The 20863-nt window shown below is 52.8% G+C and overlaps 2 protein-coding genes across 7 annotated transcripts; one reads left to right on the top strand and one right to left on the bottom strand.

The window, feature by feature from the left end:
* Positions 1-1084: 1084 nt before the first annotated feature.
* phf21b (PHD finger protein 21B) lies at positions 1085-15104 on the top strand. Of its 4 annotated transcripts, none has more exons than XM_068307387.1 (14): positions 1085-1537; positions 8446-8490; positions 9518-9772; positions 10263-10355; positions 10431-10742; positions 10809-10928; positions 10998-11049; positions 11246-11322; positions 11394-11448; positions 11718-11740; positions 11839-11997; positions 12161-12227; positions 12381-12484; positions 12765-15104. In XM_068307387.1, the coding sequence occupies exons 1-14, from the start codon at positions 1484-1486 to the stop codon at positions 12987-12989; spliced, it is 1641 nt and encodes a 546-aa protein (XP_068163488.1). In that variant the 5' UTR covers positions 1085-1483; the 3' UTR covers positions 12990-15104. The 4 variants fall into 4 exon arrangements, with proteins under 4 accessions (XP_068163488.1, XP_068163487.1, XP_068163490.1 ...); XM_068307386.1 differs by having other exon boundaries at positions 1086-1537; positions 9515-9772; XM_068307389.1 differs by lacking the exon at positions 1085-1537 and adding an exon at positions 4401-4645 and having other exon boundaries at positions 9515-9772.
* A 1182-nt stretch (positions 15105-16286) lies between these two features.
* Positions 16287-20009, bottom strand: LOC137589597 (rho GTPase-activating protein 8-like). 3 transcript variants are annotated; one of them, XM_068307450.1, is made up of 13 exons: positions 19920-20007; positions 19598-19639; positions 19130-19294; positions 18666-18753; positions 18461-18592; positions 18275-18361; positions 17939-18037; positions 17756-17869; positions 17616-17689; positions 17273-17350; positions 17071-17199; positions 16870-16973; positions 16287-16621 (listed from the first exon to the last, which is right to left on the bottom strand). In XM_068307450.1, exons 1-13 carry the CDS (start codon positions 19945-19947, stop codon positions 16406-16408), a joined length of 1356 nt encoding a protein of 451 aa, XP_068163551.1. In that variant the 5' UTR covers positions 19948-20007; the 3' UTR covers positions 16287-16405. The 3 variants fall into 3 exon arrangements, with proteins under 3 accessions (XP_068163551.1, XP_068163552.1, XP_068163550.1); XM_068307451.1 differs by lacking the exon at positions 16870-16973 and having other exon boundaries at positions 19920-20009; XM_068307449.1 differs by having other exon boundaries at positions 16458-16973; positions 19920-20008.
* Positions 20010-20863: the final 854 nt, after the last annotated feature.

Here is a 20863-nt window from a genome sequence, read left to right as displayed (position 1 = left end):
TCATTGGCTCCGCGGACTGTCCGTCTGCAATTCCGACTCCAGATTGGCTAGTTTTTCCTGACCCGCCCTCAACCAAGATGGGAACGGGGGGAGGGGCCGGAACGGAGAACCAACCGCACATTTGGCCCTTTGTGTTTGAAGAGGTAAAAGTATACCCGGCTGGGGGGTATTTATCATTACTGCCCCCACCTCATAATGTGAGGAGCGGTGCTCCTCCCCCTCCCCCCTTTCTTCTGCTAAATGCTGGAATCCAGAGTCCAGGAATCATTTGAATCACACACACACACACACACACACACACACACACACACACACACTCAGAGAGTGGATAATATAAAATCTGAAGGTTTACTTTTGGGTTCAATGATGATCTTGATTCATTAAATCAACTTTTAGATGGAGTTAGTTTCAGATATAAATGTCGCCTCAAATAAGATTTTAAATTAATCATATGATATTTTAATCTGTCGTTATATTCCTTGAAATGAGGACTAACAGGAACCTGATTTATATTTGTTCAAATTTCTGTTGTGAACTAACTGAAATCATGATGACACCATGTAGGAGCTTTTAAGAATTTAAATCTTTAGACACAAGATCATGAAAATAGATTCAGTGACTGTAAATATTATTAATTCAAAATCTTGACATCTTTTGCTGCTTTGACTGTTTGAGAACTTTCAATTTTTAAATTTTTATTTTACTTATTTTAGAACATTTTTAATGTATTTTAATACATATTTGCCTTTAAAATTACACAGAATTCACTCCTCGAGGCAAAAAGATTCATTTAACTGAGTTAAATCTTTTTCTCATGTTCGTTTTTGTGCTGACAATGAAAATCACTAATTAAACAACAAAAAATATTACTTAGTAAGCTTTACTATGTCAGAAATGATTCATCATAAGACATATTTATCATTAAATAAGACACATGTCGCTGTTCTTTCTCTTTATCGCGTCATTAATGTGTTTTAACTGATCATTTCAGGCCACTTTTGTTTTCATCTGACGTTCTGAAGTAGTGGAGTCTCACTGCGCATGCGTGCTATGTGGGGGCAGGGGGAGGGGAGAGGGGCTGCGCTCTCTGCTCCATCCGGGAACTTCAGAATTACCATTGACAGCCGAAGCGCAACTTTTCCTCAGGCAAAGTGAAATCAAGCCGCGGACTCGGACAAAATATAGTCCTCAATTTTCAACTTAAAATTATCGAAAGTCGGGCCAACCGGCGGCCCGGTGGGTCACCGGCGACGGTCGGCGGAAGGCAGGAGACGACTCAAGCGGGGCTGGAGCTCTCCCGGTCGGGTTTGGAGCACTTTTGAAGACGGGCGGAAAGTGTGTGATGAGTCCCAGCCTGGGAAGCAGGAGAACTTGCTGCTCGGCCCAGGAGTTGTGTCGCTGCTGAGGCTCAGAACCCCCCCGTCCGCCTCCGGTTCGCGTCGGCCGCGGAAAAGTGTCGGAAAAGTGCTTCTCCAGGCGGACCATGGAGCTGCAGGGCCTTCCGGAGGCGCTGACGGTGGAGCTCCAGTGTCACCAGGTAGGGGAGCACCGCGCCGTTGTGCCGGAGCGGGACCGGGGGGAGCGGGGCAGCGGCGCTCCGGACCGGCACCGAGCGGCGGCACCGCGGCCCGGGCAGCCCGCCCCGGCGGGGGCTCGTCCCGGCTCCGCTCCGGGCCGGACGCGGTGCCGCTGCGAGGCGAACCGGACGCGACCTGAATATTTATGAGGGCTGGTGGGGATCCGCTCCGCTTTGTTCCCCCCGCGCAACTTCACTCACTTCTCCGGCCCCCGGTCCGGCCCCCGGTCCGGCCCCGGCGCCGGGTCCCGGTGGTGGGGCGGATGAAGCGGCACCCGCCGGTAAATGCTCCGTTCGCCCCCCCGGGAACTCCCGGGCCGTTTGGGGGGGGTGGAGAAACTTTATCGGGGAAATCTCCATCACTAGCTTAGCATCGTTAGCTTCTCCCGGGGGGGTGATGTGGATGTGGGTGAAGTTTCCCGGGGGTGTTGTTGTAGGATGGAGACAATCACAGCCCGGTGAGACCCCCCCGGTTCGGTTGGAGGCTCGGCTCCGGGTCAAGCCGGCGGGACCGGGCTCCGGTGTGGGGGGGTCGGTGCTGAAACTTGGTTCTGAACATTTCTCGCGTCCATTTTGAGCAGGACTACATGTTTCTGAGGGTAACGGGGGGGGGGGCAGCTCGGCTCACTGCCGCTCAGACTTCTGGGAAAGATTGTGGTGAAGTTTAGTGTGTTCACCGGACCGTTCCGACCCCCTCTGCCGGGTTTTACCGTCAAACCGCCGTTAACCGGTGCTTTCGCTACTTTCCACTTTGTGTGATCTGTTATTTCTTGGCGGTCACGTGACCCCGCCGGTGCGTTCGATCCGCCCACCCGGACGCTTCCGCTTCGTTTCTGCGTCGGTAACGGGGGCTCGTGTCAAGTTTGGAGCGGCTGTTTCCGGTGGAACGGGCTCGCGAGCCTCGGTGGTGTTCAGCACCGCGGAGAGCTCCCCCCGCCGCCCCCCCGGCCGCTCCGGCCCGACTAGCACCGCCCCGCCGGTCGGTCCCGGTCCGACACGCAGCTCACCGTCAGAGTGAAGCAGATGGGTTCTCTTCATCTGCTGCCTGTTTTGTGTTCGAACCGACCCCCCCGCGCCCCCCACCCCCTTTAACCGATCATTCCGCCGGTATGCGGCTTCCCAGCATGCACCGGTGTTACACACACCGCCACACTGGACCGTGTTGTTGTGATGCTTCAGCTCCTCCAGTTTGGTAGTGGAAGCTTCCATTTTGAGCCGGAGGGGGGGTGGCTGCCCCCCCCCCATACATGGAGAGGAGGAAAGTCTGCAGAGTTCTGTGCAGGAGGCGGTGCAGGAGGGGGAGGGGCCATTCATGCCTAACATTACCATTTTGATTGCTTTGATGCTGTTTTTGGTGTGGGGGGGAGGGGAGCCCCGCCAGCCATGTTTCAGCCACAGGAACACGGAAACAACACGGAACCAACACGTCAGCGTGACCCCAGCCCACACCACACGGGCCGTCCAGCAGGACCGGACCTGGATGGACAGGGGGGGCTCGGGGGGGGTCATGACCTGGTCACAGTTTGAGGCCTGCTGATGGAAGTTTGGTTTCCTGTGGGGGTGGGGGCGCGTTGGAGCAGCAGCGTGTGTATGTGTGTGTGGGGGGGTAAATAAGAGACGAGGACTAGAGTCCATCTCCAGTGATGATGATGATGATGATGAGCTGTGTTAAAACCCCTTCAGTTTGGGGGGGGGGCAGGTGTGATTCAGCTCCTCAGCTCAGAGGGTCAGGACCCCTGGACTGCTAACCGCTGCTAACTGGTTCTGGTGTAGTTCTGGTGTAGTTCTGGTTCTGGTGTAGTTCTGGTTCTGGTCTGGTGTGGTTCTGGTCTGGTTCTGGTTCTGGTGGTGGTTTATCCTGTCTTTGCTCTGATGAAGGTTGTGACCCTCGTCTTCGTCCTGTTCTGTTCTGGTTCTGAACTCCTCTCTGGTGTAGGCAGGTCTCCAGCTGAGTGTTGCATTGTGGGACAGAAGTTAGTGTATATCTCTACCTGATGTCCGGGCTAACAGCAGCAATGCTAACAGGCTAATCAGCTCTGAGCGGTCCAGAGTGCCACGTGGCCCCAGAGCGACCCACTATGCACAAGCCCAGAGCGACATGCGACCCTGGAGCGACACGCGATTCCAGAGCGACAATTTTGCCTAAAAAACTCTGGTTGTCATAGTAACTGCTTTGTTTATTAGCTTTCACTTCTGCAAACAAACCAACTCTCCTGTTAATGTTCGTGGCTCCAGTCACCAGGGTAACGTCACGCTGACAGGAAGTAGAACCTGACAGGAAGTACAACCCGACAGGAAGTAGAACCCAACAGGAAGTAGAACCTGACAGGAAGTAGAACCCAACAGGAAGTAGAACCTGACAGGAAGTGTGGTGGGGGTTTCGTTTCTCTTAAGGACAGGAGACAGTGTAAAATACAAGATATTTATTTGTCAATTCAAATCATGTTTAGGTTGAGTAGCAGTACAATAATATCATCAATAGGTTCAACAGACAGACAGGTTCAACAGACAGACAGGTTCAACAGACAGACAGGTTCAACAGACAGACAGGTTCAGCAGACAGACGGGTTCAACAGACAGACAGGTTCAGCAGACAGACGGGTTCAACAGACAGACAGGTTCAACAGACAGACGGGTTCAACAGACAGACGGGTTCAACAGACAGACAGGTTCAACAGACAGACAGGTTCAACAGACAGACGGGTTCAACAGACAGACGGGTTCAACAGACAGACGGGTTCAACAGACAGACGGGTTCAACAGACAGACGGGTTCAACAGACAGACGGGTTCAACAGACAGACGGGTTCAACAGACAGACGGGTTCAACAGACAGACGGGTTCAACAGACAGACGGGTTCAACAGACAGACGGGTTCAACAGACAGACGGGTTCAACAGACAGACGGGTTCAACAGACAGACGGGTTCAACAGACAGACGGGTTCAACAGACAGACAGGTTCAACAGACAGACAGGTTCAACAGACAGACAGGTTCAACAGACAGACAGGTTCAACAAATACTCATCTAAGCATGATGAGAGCTCTGGAGACGATGAAAAAGTCCTCCGGTGTGTTGTTACTGAGTACTCTGGGTAGATGAAAACTTCAAGTACAAACTAAAATAATGGATCACATCTCTTTTTATACTCTAAAGGCGTAACTATGGGAGGTGTGAATCAGTTGTTTAACTCCGTTCCCTCTGCTCTCCACTAATCTTTCCCCCAGTTTCAGTAGGTGCATCATGACCTCAAGACGTTAGCAGAGACGTCTAGTGGACAGGTTCACAAGGCTGAGGACATAACCTGATCAGTCACACAGACATTTAGTGCAGACAAAATTATTAACAGATACTGACATTTACGCAAACACTTCTAAAAACAGATTAGATTCTTGCAGAATCTTTCATGACCTCCAGACTTCCTGGGGCCGTTTCTCCCAAGTGCTGAAAGATTTGACACACACTCTAGATTTTTTGGGTCAAGAAATGATATTATTTTATTATATTATTATATTATTTTATTATGTTACTTTATTGAATTAAAAAACTTTCCACCACAGAAGTAGAACCTGACAGGAAGTAGAACCTGACAGGAAGTAGAACCTGACAGGAAGTAGAACTTGGATCCTGTTTTTTTTTTTAATTATTTATTCTGCTGTGTGGATTTTTCTTCAATTGCCTGAGAAGCAAAGGCAATTGTATAACACCTATGTGTTATACAATTATAATAGAGGTGACATAAAGGGTGACATATAGGCGTTATACAGGTGACATAGAGGTGTTATACAGGTGACATATAGGTGTTATACAGGTGACATATAGGTGTTATACAGGTGACATATAGGTGTTATACAGGTGACATATAGGCGTTATACAGGTGACATAGAGGTGTTATACAGGTGATATATAGGTGTTATACAGGTGACATATAGGTGTTATACAGGTGACATGTAGGCGTTATACAGGTGACATATAGGTGTTATACAGGTGACATGTAGGCGTTATACAGGTGACATATAGGCGTTATACAGGTGACATATAGGCGTTATACAGGTGACATAGAGGTGTTATACAGGTGACATAGAGGTGTTCTATATACTGTAGGTTGTAGAACATTTCCTCCTGGTTTCTTATTTTTTGCATGTTTGGTCTCTTTTGGTGACTTCCTGTTTGAAAAGAGGCGTGTCAGTAACCAGATGTGGGTGTGGCTACAGAGACTGAACTCAGGTGAGAGAAACCACTTAATTTTGGGTGAAACAGGACGGTTTCCACGGTAACGTCATGCTGCTGAGGCTCACCCTCACATCTTCATAGTGAATAACGAGGAACTGACGGTCAAACTGAAACCAACTGCTGCTGGGGGGGGTCAGTCCAGAAGTCTGACACCTAACCCCCCCAATATAAAAACAGTTCTAGATACACTTCAGCAGTCATCACAGCTTCATCATCATCATCTCCTAGCGGTGGTCAGAGGTCAGCTGTGTGTGGTCACGTGACCTCAGGGTCTGGGGGCTCAGGTCAATGAGGGACTGCTAGTCTCTTTGGAGGTTTGTTGTTGTTGTTTGTTGAAGGGGGGGGGGGGGTCCTGGTGACCATCATCCTGGTCCTCCTCTCTTCTGGTTCTGCTCCTGGGGGAGGAGCCGGCTGAACGCGCTGCACCTGATCGCAACACGCCAACGTACCAGAACTGGTCCTGACTGCTAACCTGCTAGCCACGCTTAGAACCCAAAAGCTATCTGTGGGGAAACCCTGAGGCTTAACAAGCTAGCAGAATGCTAACCTGTAGTCTGGTGCTAGACCCTGCTAACATGCTAACGGTTAGAAGGTGTCTGGCGTCTGATTGGTTACAACAATTGTTGGCGTGTTTACACATCTGATGTTTGAAATACACATGTTTTGGAGGAGGCCTCCTTGTTTCCTTGGTAACACATGTGTCCACATTGACTGGGGGGTGAAGACGAGGATGAGGAGTCCCTGGAAGGAGACCTTGAGTCCATTCAGATGAAGATGCTGTTTGTTTTACTGGTCTGTCATCTCAACCAATAGAGGGGGCGGGCTCTTGAGGCTGGGGGGGCTCTTGAGGCTGGGGCTGGGGTCGACTGTGTGGGGGGGCCGTCCTTGTGCTGCCACTCAGTTAACAAAGAGCCGAGAATAATAAACGGACTTGAATTTATTTTACCTCTACAAGGTCACTGAGAGGAGGAGGAGCTAAGAGGAGGAGCAGAGAGGATCATGTGGGATGCAGGAGAATGTGCTATCAGCTAATGGCTAGCCCGCTCTGATTGGGTGATGTCACCTGACGTGTCAGAACAGCGTCTGAAGCGTCAGCATCTCCATGGCAACAGTAGCATCAGACTTCTGGGTGTTGTAGTATTCAGTAAAGTTTGCAGACTCCCCGCTGACCAATACCTGATCAATACCTGACCAATACGTTATCAATACCTTATCACACCTGACCAACACCTGATCAACACCTGCATTCTCCCGGTCCTCCTGGCGTCTCTCCTCCTGAGGGGAGCTGGTTCCTCTGGAGGAGCAGCTGTTCATCCCTGATGCAGACGCTGTGACCACACGAGGCGTTCTGATTGGCTGCCGCTGCGGCGCTGAGAGAGGAGACACGCCTCTAATTGAACAGCAGCATGTGTGAGCATGTTCCTCCTGCTCCTCCTGCTCCTCCTGCTCCACCTGCTGCTCCACCGCCATCAGGACCTGAGCTGGAGTTTCAGCCCCCTCAGAGGACGGACCGGGGGGGGGCGTCTGGGCGTGACTTACAGACGTGTGTTTGGAGGAACGCCCATCTCAACCAGCAGGGGGCGGTGACACGGAGAAACGCTAAGGAGGCTAACGCAAAAGCTAACGCTGGTTGTGTTTGTGGGAACAGATGCTGTGTGTGTGTGTGTGTGTGTGTGTGTGTGTGTGTGTGTGTGTGTGAGAGAGAGAGAGAGTGTGCGTGTGTGTGTGTGTGTGTGTGTGTGAGAGTGAGTGTGTGTGAGAGTGAGTGTGCGTGTATGTGTGTGTGTGTGTGTGTCTGTGTGTGTGTATGTGTGTATGTGTGTGTGTGTGAGTGTGTGTGAGTGTGTGTGTGTGTGTGAGTGTGAGTGTGTGTGTGTGTGTGTGTGTCATTGAGATGCAGTCAGCAGCGATGGGAGTCGATCTTTATCTGGTCACAAAGAAAACATTAGTGTTTAGGATGAAGGACAAACACACACACACACACACACAGCAGGACACACACCAGCGGCTCAGCCAATCACAGGCCTGCATTTCTGCAGCCAATGCGTTCCTGACAGTGTGTGTAAATAATGTGTGTGTTTAAAGAACCACGAGGAGCTGAGCAGAATGTAGAGCGACATAGAGAACCGGATCCATCTGGTTCTGGTTCTGGTTCTGGTTCTGATTCTGTTCTGGTTCTGGTTCTGTTCTGGGGGGTGTTTCTTTGTATGTGTTCAGAGCCAATCAGAGGAGCTCAGTTCCTCTCTGGAGGAAGATGCCAACGCTGTTTGAGCACTGGTTACCACGGCAACGGGTGAACCTCCAAAGTGTGGGGTCGACCTGCTGGAAAGAGATCAGAGACTCACCATACGGGAGGAGTCAGGGCCAACGGGGGAGGGGAGGGCAGGAGGAGGAGGAGGTGTGGTTCTTCAGGGAGGTTCTCTGTCGTTCCATAGTGAACCCTGATGTTCTGGTGCAGCAGGTTTCTGGAGGTGTGAGGGTGTGTTGGTCATGATGGGTGGAGACTGGAGGCAGCCATGTTGGCTGGTCTCCACCAATCACAGCCTGAGGTGTTGAGCTATCAGAAGATGCTGGTCTCTGATTGGCTGTTGTATCAGGTGACTCATCCCGAGTGTTTCTTCTCTTCCTGTGTTTCAGAACCAGACGCTGTGTAAAGGCCTGAACGAGCTGCAGAACGGACCGGTAGGACCTGCTCCTCCTGCTCCTCCTCCTCCTGCTCCTCCTCCTGCTCCTCCTGCTCCTCCTCCTCCTGCTCCTCCTCCTCTTCCTCCTCCTGCTCCTCTGTGGTGCTGATCTGAGTCTGGTGGTGCTCCACCAGACTGAATGCCTTCACAAGTGTGTGTGTGTGTGTGTGTGTGTGTGTGTGTGTGTGTGTGTGTGTGTGTGTGTGTGTCTGCCTCCATTGTTTCCAGAGCTCCATCTGCTGCCCCCCACCCCCACCCACTTACACCTCCCCCTCCCCTTCAGAAAGCAGCTGCCCCCATCATAACCCCCCCCCATCAGAACTGGAGCGGGACATGAACCAGCATTACCTGTGTTAGCGTTAGCACGGTTAGCCTCAGCTCTCACCGGTTGATGGGTGACCCCTGACCTCAGACGACCCCACCAGGATCTGAAAACATGTGGAGTCATCAAATCAATAACCTCACAACTTCCTGTCTGGATCCAGCCTGCAGCTGATCCCGCCCCCTCCTCTATGTTGGCTCCTCCCACTCTGATAACCTCGTTCCCGGGTCACTCTGCTCAGGATCCAGAACCTCAGTTTCCTGCAAGGGCCCCCTCCCCCACTCGCTGGGGGGGCCCTGAGGAGCCTTTGAGTGGGTGACCTTTTGACAATCTGACGGCCCCCCCACACACAGACCCTGAATGGCGAACGTTGGCCCCTGGCGGCCCCGGGGCCGGCTGGTCTGGCTGCCTGTGGAGTCATTGATCCCTGAAACAATGGACCCCCAGCAACTCATGGTGGGGGGGCGGGGGGCTGGGGGGGTCTATATGGAGTCCCCTCTTTGTCACAAAGTCAGCTGGGTGGTACCCATAATGCACTGCTGCAGGAACCACCAAAACAAACATGATGAATGATTGACATTGACAGGTGGTGTGTGTTTCCTGCCTGTGCTGATGGGAGTTGTAGTTCTTTAGACGGGTGGTGTGTGTTTCCTTGTGTGCTGATGGGAGTTGTAGTTCTTCACCTCCTCTCTCCCCACAGAAGCTGGCGGTCAGGAGTTGTCCCGTCGGGACGACGAAGCCTCTTTCCCTCATCAAGCCCCCCACCCAGAGCATCGCCATCTCCGTGGTGCCAGCCAAGTCTCCTGTTTCCATGGTGACCGCACACATCAATGGACAGAAGGCGGCGAGCTCGGAGCCCCTGCAGACGTCCCCCATCAACCTGCAGACGGGTGGCAGGGCGGCGGCCCCCGGGTACCCATTCAGCAGCAGGAGAGCTGGGGAGCCACCCCCCTCCCAGGTAACCCCTCTGACATCACAGCACCTCAGGGGGAGTGGCTGACGGCAGGTGGAAGGGTGTTTGGAGAGCAACCCCGAGCCCTCTGATTGGCTGTCGCTCACACAGCTGATCTGAGGCTCAAAGAACCCCCCCCCAAACACACACACACACACACACACACAGAAGGTGCTTAGGTTTGGAGAAAAAAGGAAGCAATTACAGAAATGAAAGCCTTTGCTGAATGTTCATCTCAGCAGTTGCCATGGGAACCAGCCCCCCCCCCTCTGCTGAGCTGCAGCACAATACCAGAAGAAGAAAGGAGGGGAGGGCCCCGGGGGGGGGGGACTTTCCTGCTTTTCAGAGCAGCTGATGATTGGATGAGATCGACCAATAGAAGAGCTTCAAACAGAGAAATGATGATGATGATGATGATGATGGTGGGTGCATTCTGGGCCAGCTCTGGCCCCACCCCCTCAGACAGGTCTCACATGTACTTACTGTCCCCCCCCAGGTGCTCGGGTCGCTCGCTGCCGCTCCCATCAAGGTGCCTCAGGTTAGCTCTCTGCACCGGCTGGCAGGACAAGCCGCCACCCTCCTACCTCAGGTAAGCCCCGCCCACCTGTGGGTCAGCAGGGCCCTGGGGGGGCACAGGTGTGTGTGAACCGGTCTCTGTCTCCAGGTCCGTCCAAAGACCCTCATCCCGGAGAGCCTCCCCTGCAGGCCGTGTGTGGAACTGCAGCCCCTCAGCCTGCAGAGGCCCGCCCCCCCCGCCGCCGTGGTCAGTCCCTGGGGCCAGGGCCCCACCCTGCCCACCGCCAACAGCACCTGCAGCCCAGCTCCCCAGCCCAACGGGCAGAATGATGCCTCACCACCCTCGGGGGCCCCGGAGTCCGGAGGCCCCGCCCAGCACGCCTCAGCGGGGCCGGGCGTGGCCTATGCCATCATCGCAGCCGCCGCCAACGGGGTGTCGGCCGTCAACGAGGCGGTCAAGGTAAGGATCATTGACATCATCAGTCCCTCAGCCAATCAGAGGCGGTGACATCATCGTGTCTTACAGGTGATCATCATCCAGCCGCAGGTGCCCGTCAGCACCGAGGCCACGCCCACCGTCCAGGCCCACCTCCCGTCACAGGACGCCCCGTTGGCCACCGCCCACAAGACAGACGAAGACCCCGAGGTGAGACCGCACACCTGTCCACGCCCCCGCCCTTTGTCTCCTCCTCCTCATCCTCTTCCTCTCTGACAGAAAATCGCCTTCATGGTCGCCCTGGGCCTCGTCACCACGGAGCACCTGGAAGGTGAGTCCACCGCAGGCCCCGCCCCCTAAGCACCTCAGGTCACGCCCCCTGAGGACAGGGTCAAGTTTAGTCAGTGGAGCCGTCACTTAATACAATAACAAATGGGCGTGTCCTGAAACAAGTGGGCGTGTCCTGTGAGGATGATGATGGAGCCTTGTGGAGGCTCTTCGTCTGACCCTCTGATGTCTTTGAGCAGAGATCCAGACCAAGCGCCAGGAGAGGAAGAGGCGGAGCACGGCTAACCCCGCCTACAGCGGCCTGTTCGAACCAGAGGTCAGACACGGTGGCGGTACACACCCCTGGTGGGCGGGGCCCTCCTCTCACTGTGTTCTCCTCTGTTGCAGCGTAAACGTCTGGCGTCGCATTACCTGAACAGCTCGCTCTTCCTGTCGGCGCCAGGTAAGAACACACCTGGTGATGTCATCAGGGCTCTCTGATGGTGATGTCATCAGGGCTCTCTGATGATGATGTAATCAGGGCTGTCTGATGATGTCATTAAGACAATGCGATGATGTCATCAGCACCGTTTGAGCCCGGGAGAAAAGCTGGGACATGGGGGGCGGAGCTATGTACTAGAGCAAATAGGAAGAGACTTAACCAACAGCTAACAGCTAAGCTAACCATGCTAACGGCTACTAACCTCTGCTCTGCTTCCGTTCACACGCCAGACTCTGAGGACTTCAGCTGGAAGGTAGGTCACATGACTCATGTCACAGCCCTACCCCTCCAGCTGCTCGACAGGATCCGGGTGTGTGATCTGCTTTGTGACCCCCCCCTTTGCCCCCCCAGGAGGACCTGGAGCATGACGACCACTGCGCCGTCTGTGAGGAGGACGGCGAGCTGCAGCCCTGCCACAACTGCCCCCGAGCCTTCCACCCCCACTGCCTCCACCCGCCCCTCAAGACCCCGCCCCGAGGGTCCTGGTACTGCCCCAAGTGTCAGAAGAAGGTGTGATCCCTCCCCCGGGGGCCGGTTCTGTCCTCTGTAGATGTAGAAGTGAAGAACTAGTTAGCCTAGCGTAGCGTTAGGGAGCAGATCTGAGCGCACCAGCTGGAAAGTGCTAAGCTAGTGCTAACGGTCAGAATGCTAAGCTAACACGTGGTCTCCTCAGGTCCTGAACAAAGAAAACATGTCGTGGCCTCAGAACTTCGTTCAGTCGTACGTGACGCACAAGACAGGTGAGACGGGTGAGACGGGTGAGGGGGTGAGGGGGTGTACCCCTACTGATGGTGTGTGTCTATATGTGTGTGTGTGTGTGTGTGTATATCTGTATGTGTGTGTGTATCTGTGTGTGTGTGTGTGTGTGTGTGTGTGTGTGTGTGTGTAAGCAGTCAGGCAGGAGGAGAAGCGGCGGCTGCTGCGACGGAACGGCGAGCTGAAGAACGAGTGTTCTCACCTGGAGGAACAGGACAAGCAGCTAGACGACACGCTCAACGTAAGGACCAATCACAGTTAGCCCCGCCCACCAACCACAGCCTGAGCTGTCAGTCTTAGAGGGGGAAAAGGAGCGCTCTGGTTGGTTGGCTTGGCTGTGATTGTGGTGTGATGTCAGAATGGATGCACGGCTAGCAGCTGTTAGCAGCTAGCAGCTATTAGCAGCAGGACTAGCAGCCTTCCTTCAGGCTGAGCTATCTGTTAGCTGCTGCTGGCTGTTAGCTGTTGCTGCCACCTAGCTGTGGGGGTGGGCACTGCTATAACGGGCGTCTCTCCTGCAGCGCTGCATGCAGCTGAGGGCCCGCCTGCTGGGGCAGCAGAGGGACACGCAGGCGGCGCTGGAGCGCCTCCGGGCGCTCATCAGGCTCATCCAGCGGCACCAGCTCCTCCAGGTCACCCTGACCCCCGCCCTGCTCCCCCTGTCCTGGACCAAACCCACCAGCACCGCCCCCGGCCCCTCTGCCACGACTCCGCAGGGCCACGGCCAGGACGATGCCAACAACTAGCCCCGCCCCTCCGCATCGGATTGGTTGATGTGGAGACAAACAAACACAGGAGCCTCAGCCGGATCAAAGTATTTTTACAGCGACACCCTCAGTGCTGCCAGATTCTGTTTTCTATTTATTCTTGGCCTTAATGTATTGATGACTAAACGTTAGCAGCGGCGCTAACGGCTAACGGCCCGCTGGCGCCGCCTAGAGGTAGAGTAGAGACCACAGACTGTACAGCGACTAACCAGGAGGTCAACGGACACACGACACCGCCATAATGATGAAGACAAGGCTTCAGACGCGACGAAGACGAGGCTTCAGACGCGACGAAGACGAGGCTTCAGACGCGACGAAGACGAGGCTTCAGACGCGACGAAGACGAGGCTTCAGAGGCGACGGAGAACTTTTTTCAGTATTAATAGAGAAAGTATTTAAGAGAACAGAGTTAGCGTTTCTAGACAGAGTTTAGTATTTTCCTGCTGATGATGAAGGACGTGTTCAAGGTCACTGTACATATGTTGTATCTTCATCATCATCATCATCATCATGTCAGCTGAGACCTGAACCGTTTGTGTTCTGCCTGTGACCGGCGTGTCATTCCACCACCAGGTGGCGCCGTCGCTCTGGAGGCGGGTCAGACGGACCCAACGCTTTTTCCCAGCTGCACTCAAAACACATCGTTGATGTTGTGTCCATCTAGCCCCGCCCCTAAAACCACAACATATGCCAAAAACTCTTTCGTACTGGATCCGGACCAGGTCCAAGACCGGGTCCAGTCCTGCCTGGACCCGGGTCCAGTCCTGCCTGTTCTTAGATTTTTGTCTCCAGAGTTTTTTTGACTTGTTCATAATAATGAAATTGTTAGACGAGTACTGCCTCAGGTCCAGGTCTAGGTCCGGGTTTAGGTCCTGATTCTAGTGTAGATCTGGGTGTAGGGCTGGTTTTAAGGCTGGGTTTAGATCCTGATTTGGGTTTAGGTCCTGATTCAGGTTTAAATCCAGGTTTAGGTCTGGGTTTAGGTCCGGGTTTAGGACCTGATCTAGTTTAAGTCCAGGTTTAGGTCCAGGTTTAGGACCTGATCCTGATTTAAATCTGGGTTTAGGTCCAGGTTTAGGTCCAGGTTTCGGTCTAGGTTTAGTTCGGGATTTAGGACCTCATCCAGGTTTAAATCCGGGTTTAGGTCTGGGTTTACGTCCGGGTCCAGACGGGTCGTTGGTTTCGCGAGTCTTCCTGCTGGTCTTAAGTTGTTGTCCTGGACTCAGCGATCGTCGCCGTAGCGACCTGACGGACAAACAAATGCCTTGAGAGGGAGACATCTCACACATTCAAATCACAAACGTCCAATCAAATTGCTTGATAGCATCCTTCACCCACGACGTTCCAGCCAATCACATTGCCCCAAACCGATTGAAGCACATGACTCATATCGTCCGTCCTCGTTTGTCACTCCAGTGACCAATCAGAGGATGCTTTCAGACCGCAGCGAGACAGCTGATCTGACCTCAGCGTTCCTATTGGTGGTGAGGACGTCAAGAGGGAGGAGCCTCAAATGTGTTTACTCACTAACAGTAAACAAACATTTACACGCCTGCTGGTCACCCTCTGACACCATCTGCAGCTAGCTTAACATTTAGCTTAGCATTAGCCTGGCAGCTTCCTCTTAGCATGCGGATGATGTCATTGGGTGTTGATCAGTCACGTGATCAGCTGACAGTCGACTCATCATCATCATCGGTGAGGGGATGGAGCTGAACGTACCGTGTGATGCATATGGAGGGGACGCCGTGGCTCCGCCCCCGCCGTGTCCGGGGGACACTGTGCAGCGCTACGCTAACAGAGCTACGCTAACAGAGATATTTTAATAAGCCTCATGAACAAAACATTTCTATTCTTTTATGGAGCAAAAAAAACAGCCGTGGTTTCCTGTTTGCTCTGCATCCGATGGGCTGGGCGGGGCCATGCAGGTGGGCGGGGCCATGGATAGTGTGTATAGGAACGTGTTTGTCTTAATATGCCAACCTAGTTTCTTCCTGATGCATTCAGGGGCAGCAGCGGGCGTGGGAAAAGTCAGCAGTTGTCTCACGGTTTTGTACGACTTCTTACAAAAAATGGACTCATTAATAAAAATACCAGAACAAACAGCTGAGTTACCTTCTGCTTTCACAGGTCACATGACCACAACGCCTGCCACGGCGGGCGGGGTTCAGTGTCAATCAGCCAATCAGATCAGATTTCTCCAACATGTAAATTTATTTTTAACAAAAGTAGAACAGGAAGAGACAATGAGAGAGTTATCAACAAATGTTTGTGTGTTTGTGTGTTTGTTTACAGTGGCCTCATTGTGTGTGTGTTTGTGTGTTTGTTTCCTTGTGTTTGTTTACAGTGGCCTCATCTGTGTGTGTGTTTGTGTGTTTGTTTCTTTGTGTTTGTTTACAGTGGCCTCATTGTGTGTGTGTTTGTTTCTTTGTGTTTGTTTGCAGTGGCCTCATCTGTGTGTATTTGTTTGTTTGTTTCTTTGTGTTTGTTTACAGTGGCCTCATCTGTGTGTGTTTGTTTGTGTGTTTGTTTCCTTGTGTTTGTTTACAGTGGCCTCATCTGTGTGTGTGTTTGTTTACAGTGGCCTCATTGTGTGTGTGTTTGTTTCTTTGTGTTTGTTTGCAGTGGCCTCATCTGTGTGTGTTTGTTTGTTTGTTTCCTTGTGTTTGTTTACAGTGGCCTCATCTGTGTGTGTGTTTGTTTACAGTGGCCTCATCTGTGTGTGTTTGTTTGTGTGTTTGTTTCTTTGTGTTTGTTTCTTTGTGTTTGTTTACAGTGGCCTCATCTGTGTGTGTTTGTTTGTGTGTTTGTTTCTTTGTGTTTGTTTCTTTGTGTTTGTTTACAGTGGCCTCATCTGTGTGTGTGTTTGTTTCTTTGTGTTTGTTTACAGTGGCCTCATCTGTGTGTGTTTGTTTGTGTGTTTGTTTCTTTGTGTTTGTTTCTTTGTGTTTGTTTACAGTGGCCTCATCTGTGTGTGTTTGTTTGTGTGTTTGTTTCTTTGTGTTTGTTTCTTTGTGTTTGTTTACAGTGGCCTCATCTGTGTGTGTGTTTGTTTCTTTGTGTTTGTTTACAGTGGCCTCATCTGTGTGTGTTTGTTTGTGTGTTTGTTTCTTTGTGTTTGTTTCTTTGTGTTTGTTTACAGTGGCCTCATCTGTGTGTGTTTGTTTCTTTGTTTCTTTGTGTTTGTTTACAGTGGCCTCATCTGTGTGTGTTTGTTTGTGTGTTTGTTTCTTTGTTTCTTTGTTTCTTTGTGTTTGTTTACAGTGGCCTCATCTGTGTGTGTTTGTTTCTTTGTGTGTTTGTTTCTTTGTGTTTGTTTACAGTGGCTCATCTGTTTGTTTATCCTGAGGCAAAGGCGGCGCTGCTGGACGACTGCAGGTTCATCTTCATTGTGTTTAGCCACTCCCACATGATGGGGGCGGGGCATAAGCCAGGGGGCGGGGCCTGCTGAACACGGTGGTGTAATGCTCGATCAGCACCTCGGTGAAGACGTTGACGGGGGTCAGAGCACTCAGGGAGATGGGGCCCCCCCGGGGCCAAAGCAGGTAGACCCCCAACACACAGGCCAGGTGGGACGGGCTCATTCTGTTCACCAGGCTCACCTGGGACACCTGGGGGAGGAGTTAGAGGAGGGGGAGGAGCAAACAGCAGGTTTGTCAGCAGGATGAATTCTATTGGCTGGTTCTAGTTGAACTGGTTCTGGTTGAACTGGTTGAACTGGTTCTGGTTGAACTGGTTCTGGTCCTACTGGCTGAACTGGTTCTGGTTGAACCGGTTCTGATTGAACTGGTTCTGATTGTACTGGTTCTGGTTGAACTGGTTCTGGTTGAACTGGTTCTGGTTGACCCGGGGTTGGTACCTGGTGCAGGAAGCCCAGCAGGAACTTGGTGATGATGAAGTGATGTTCAGGAAGACCCTCCATGATCTGTTTACACCTGCTGACCCTCAGGCTGCTCTCCACGGCTGACACACACACACACACAAACATCACGCCACTGCCTGACAGGCCCCCCCACTCACACAGGAAGTAGTGCACCTGGCCCCGCCCCCCCACACTCACAGAGGAAGTCCTGCACCTGTCCGTAGACCCTGAAGGTGAGCAGCGGCTCAGGAAGTTCTTTGAGGAACGTCTTCAGGATGACAGCAGGAACGTGGACGTCAGCGTAGTCGTCAAAGTTCACCTGTTTACCTGAACAACAACAACACCTCTAACCACCCACAGGTGACAGCCCCTGCTGCTTGGGCTGGGAGACCCCGCTCACCCTGATTGTAAAGTTTCTGGATGTCCTTGATGATCTGGACCGGAACCGAGCGTCTGAACACGCCCTCCGTCCTCAGGCCTGGGGAGACGAGTTTCACCTGAGTCACACCTGAGTCACACCTGAGTCACTTATCACACCTATTATACCTGAGTCACACCTGAGTCACACCTGAGTCACTTATCACACCTATTATACCTGAGTCACACCTGTTGATTAGCGTGTTAGCTGGACGGATGCCAATCACTGTAAACCAACTACATCTGTAAACGAGTCAATCATTTCTGTCCAGTCGCTTGTGGCGCTGCCGGCTCCGCCCCTGTGCATGCTGGGTAATGGCGCTCACCTTTGTCCCTCAAGTAGCTGACGGTCTGCAGGAGGACGGGGGGGATGACGGCGTCACGGTTCTTCTCTCTGATGCTGTGGGACAAACGGGTCAGTGGGGGGGTCCACCAGAGGTGGGGGGTAGAGGGGGCGGAGACTCACTATTGCAGGCTGACCCCAAACTGCTGGGTGGGGAGGGGCGGGCGTGGCGGGGGGAGGGGCTTCGTCGGGGGCGTCGGGGTTTCTCTCTGAGCAGCTCGGAGCTTCTGGTCGTGTCTGCGGAGACAAAACAAAACAGCTAATTGGCTGCGGTGAGGGGGCGTGGCCTAGAGCAGGGCGCCTTACCTGACGACCTCGGGGGGGACAATGAGCTGTTCGTAGTTCAGGTGGAGGCGGAGCTCCTCCAGGTGTGACACGTACGTCAGCTTCCTGCCAAACTTATGGCTGAAGACCAAACGACAGGATCAGTCAATCAGTCAGTCAACAGTCAATCAATCAACAGTCAGTCAACAGTCAATCAATCAACAGTCAGTCAACAGTCAATCAATCAACAGTCAGTCAACAGTCAATCAATCAACAGTCAGTCAACAGTCAATCAATCAACAGTCAGTAAACAGTCAATCAATCAACAGTCAGTCAACAGTCAATCAATCAACAGTCAGTCACCAGTCGTGGGGTCACCTGATCAGAGGTCTGAAGATGTTCCAGACGGTTCTGATGAACTTAGTTGGGTGAACGACGTAAAGAGCTTTCAGGTTCTTCTTGTATCTGCAAACCAAACATCCAGGTTCAGCACCACCAGCTGGTCGCCATGGCAACACCGGTCACTGATGACATCACTCCCTGATGTGTTTAAGGACGTCGTACTTCCTGTCGAACTCGCTGTACGCCTCTCGGAGCCAGCGGAGCGACGGCTTGTTGCTGCTCCTCAGGCCGTGGTGGAAGTAGACCAGGATGTAGTCCGCCTCCACGTGCCGGTCCAGCGTCAACCTCAGGTACCTGCAGCACAACCGCACAACCTGATTGGCCGGCGCCGTCACAAGGGGCGTGGCAGCTGCCGACAGGAACCTACTCCAGCAGGCGGCGGTGGTTCAGCTGGTGTGATGGCGGCAGACGGCAGCTGCTGAACACGACCAACTTCCTGCCGAAGCTGTCGTCACCTGGACAGGAAACGGGTCGGTCAGACCGATGGGACCGGGACCAGGACTGGAACCTGGTTCGGAACCAGGACCAGACTGGTGTTTGAGGCTACTGACGGACCTGGGGGTGTTTGAGGCTACTGACGGACCTGGGGGTGTTTGAGGCTACTGACGGACCTGGGGGTGTTTGAGGCTACTGATGGACCTGGGGGTGTTTGAGGCTACTGACGGACCTGGGGGTGTTTGAGGCTACTGACGGACCTGGGGGTGTTTGAGGCTCCTGACGGACCTGGGGGTGTTTGAGGCTACTGACTGACCTGGGGGTGTTTGAGGCTACTGATGGACCTGGGGGTGTTTGAGGCTACTGACGGACCTGGGGGTGTTTGAGGCTACTCACCACACACCTGGATGATTCCGTGTCGGGCGATGTCGTAATACAGGTGAGACAAATCAGGGCTGGAGCTCCTGGGAGGAAGAGGAGGAGCGTCTAAGACGGACGTATGACCCTCCTCTTCTTCTTCCTCCTCCTCCTCCTGCTCCTCCTCTTCCTCCTCCCCCCTCTCTGTCATGAGGAAAGACAACTCAGCCCAGATTCCTACCCCACCCCCCCTTATTGCCCCCCCTGAGGACTGGGCGGACCCCCTCCTGGAGGAAGTTGTTCATCTGATTCGAGGCAGGAAGCGATGCGTTCAGGGACCCGATAGAAGATGGGACAGAAACAATCTGAGAGGAGCTCCATGGAGACCAAACCAGGAAGAATGTAAATAAAAACAATAATAAAAGTAAACAACAGTGAACCCGCTGCCCCCATCACTCCTGACCTCTGACGTCACGCGTCTATATTCAGGTGTATTAAACGTCTCACCGGTCTCTGCCGGCGCCTGCAGGTCTGACGTAGGGTTCATGTCTGATGGAAGAAGCAACAAAACATCAATAATCAATATGATCCCGATCGATCCCCGTTCAGAGGGGTCACCGGATGACCTCCCGTCAGTCCGCGGGGCGTCACAGTGGTGACGTCATCACAGCTGAGCACTGAACGCTCCTGAAAGTGAAGCGGCTGCTAGCAGGTTAGCAGCAAGTGCGCTGTTGATTGATCAGTGAAATCATTGATTATCGACGCCCGCCCCCGCCCCGCCCCGCCCGCTCCGGATCAGGAGGCGGAATGAAGCCGCTCGAGCGCTCACCTGTAGCCGGAAATGCTGGAACATCCATAAATAATCAGCAGGGAGAAGTTGATCCAAACTTCCTCAACGGACCGCAGGCAGGAACGACTGCGCATGCGCAGTTCACGCTCCCCGCAGCAGATGAGAGTGACGTCATATAAGTTCAGCATTGTAAACTATATGAACAATCCATTATAGATTTGTTCCTCATGACGTAAAGACGAGCAGACACAGACCAATCAGAGGCTTTGTTTATGTATCCAGACGCGTCGCGTCAACAAGAGTAAACAAACAGCCCACGTGTTTGTTTACTGTAGATCATCACTGATTACTGATTATTGATCACTGATCGCTCCGCGCTGGGCGGGATGGTAGATCCCTGTGAACTCTGACCTCTGCTGGTCGGGCTCGAGACTGCAGCGGCACCGGAAGAACAGATGACATTGTGATCTGCAGTGAGAGCAGGGAACAGGTGGAGGAGAAGCTAGAGAGGTGGAGGTTTGTCCTGGAAAGGAGAGGAATGAAGGTTAGCCGCAGTAAGACAGAGTACATGTGTGTGAATGAGAGGGACCCAAGTGGAAGAGTGAGGTTAGAGGGAGAAGAGATCAAGAAGGTGGAGGATTTTAAGTACTTAGGGTCAACAGTCCAGAGCAATGGAGAGTGTGGAAAAGAGGTGAAGAAGCGTGTCCAGGCAGGATGGAACGGGTGGAGGAAAGTGTCAGGTGTGATGTGTGATAGAAGAGTTTCAGCTAAAATGAAAGGAAAGGTGTACAAAACTGTGGTGAGACCAGCGATGTTGTTTGGTCTAGAGACAGTGTCACTGAGGAAAAGACAGGAGACAGAGCTGGAGGTAGCAGAGATGAAGATGCTGAGGTTCTCTCTGGGAGTGACCAGGATGGATAGGATCAGGAATGAGTACATCAGAGGGACAGCACATGTTAGAGGTTCTGGAGATAAAGTCAGAG

This window comes from Antennarius striatus, chromosome 22, assembly GCF_040054535.1.
Source record: "Antennarius striatus isolate MH-2024 chromosome 22, ASM4005453v1, whole genome shotgun sequence".
NCBI classification, from domain to species: Eukaryota; Metazoa; Chordata; class Actinopteri; order Lophiiformes; family Antennariidae; genus Antennarius; species Antennarius striatus.
This window is presented reverse-complemented; position numbering and strand designations above follow the sequence as displayed.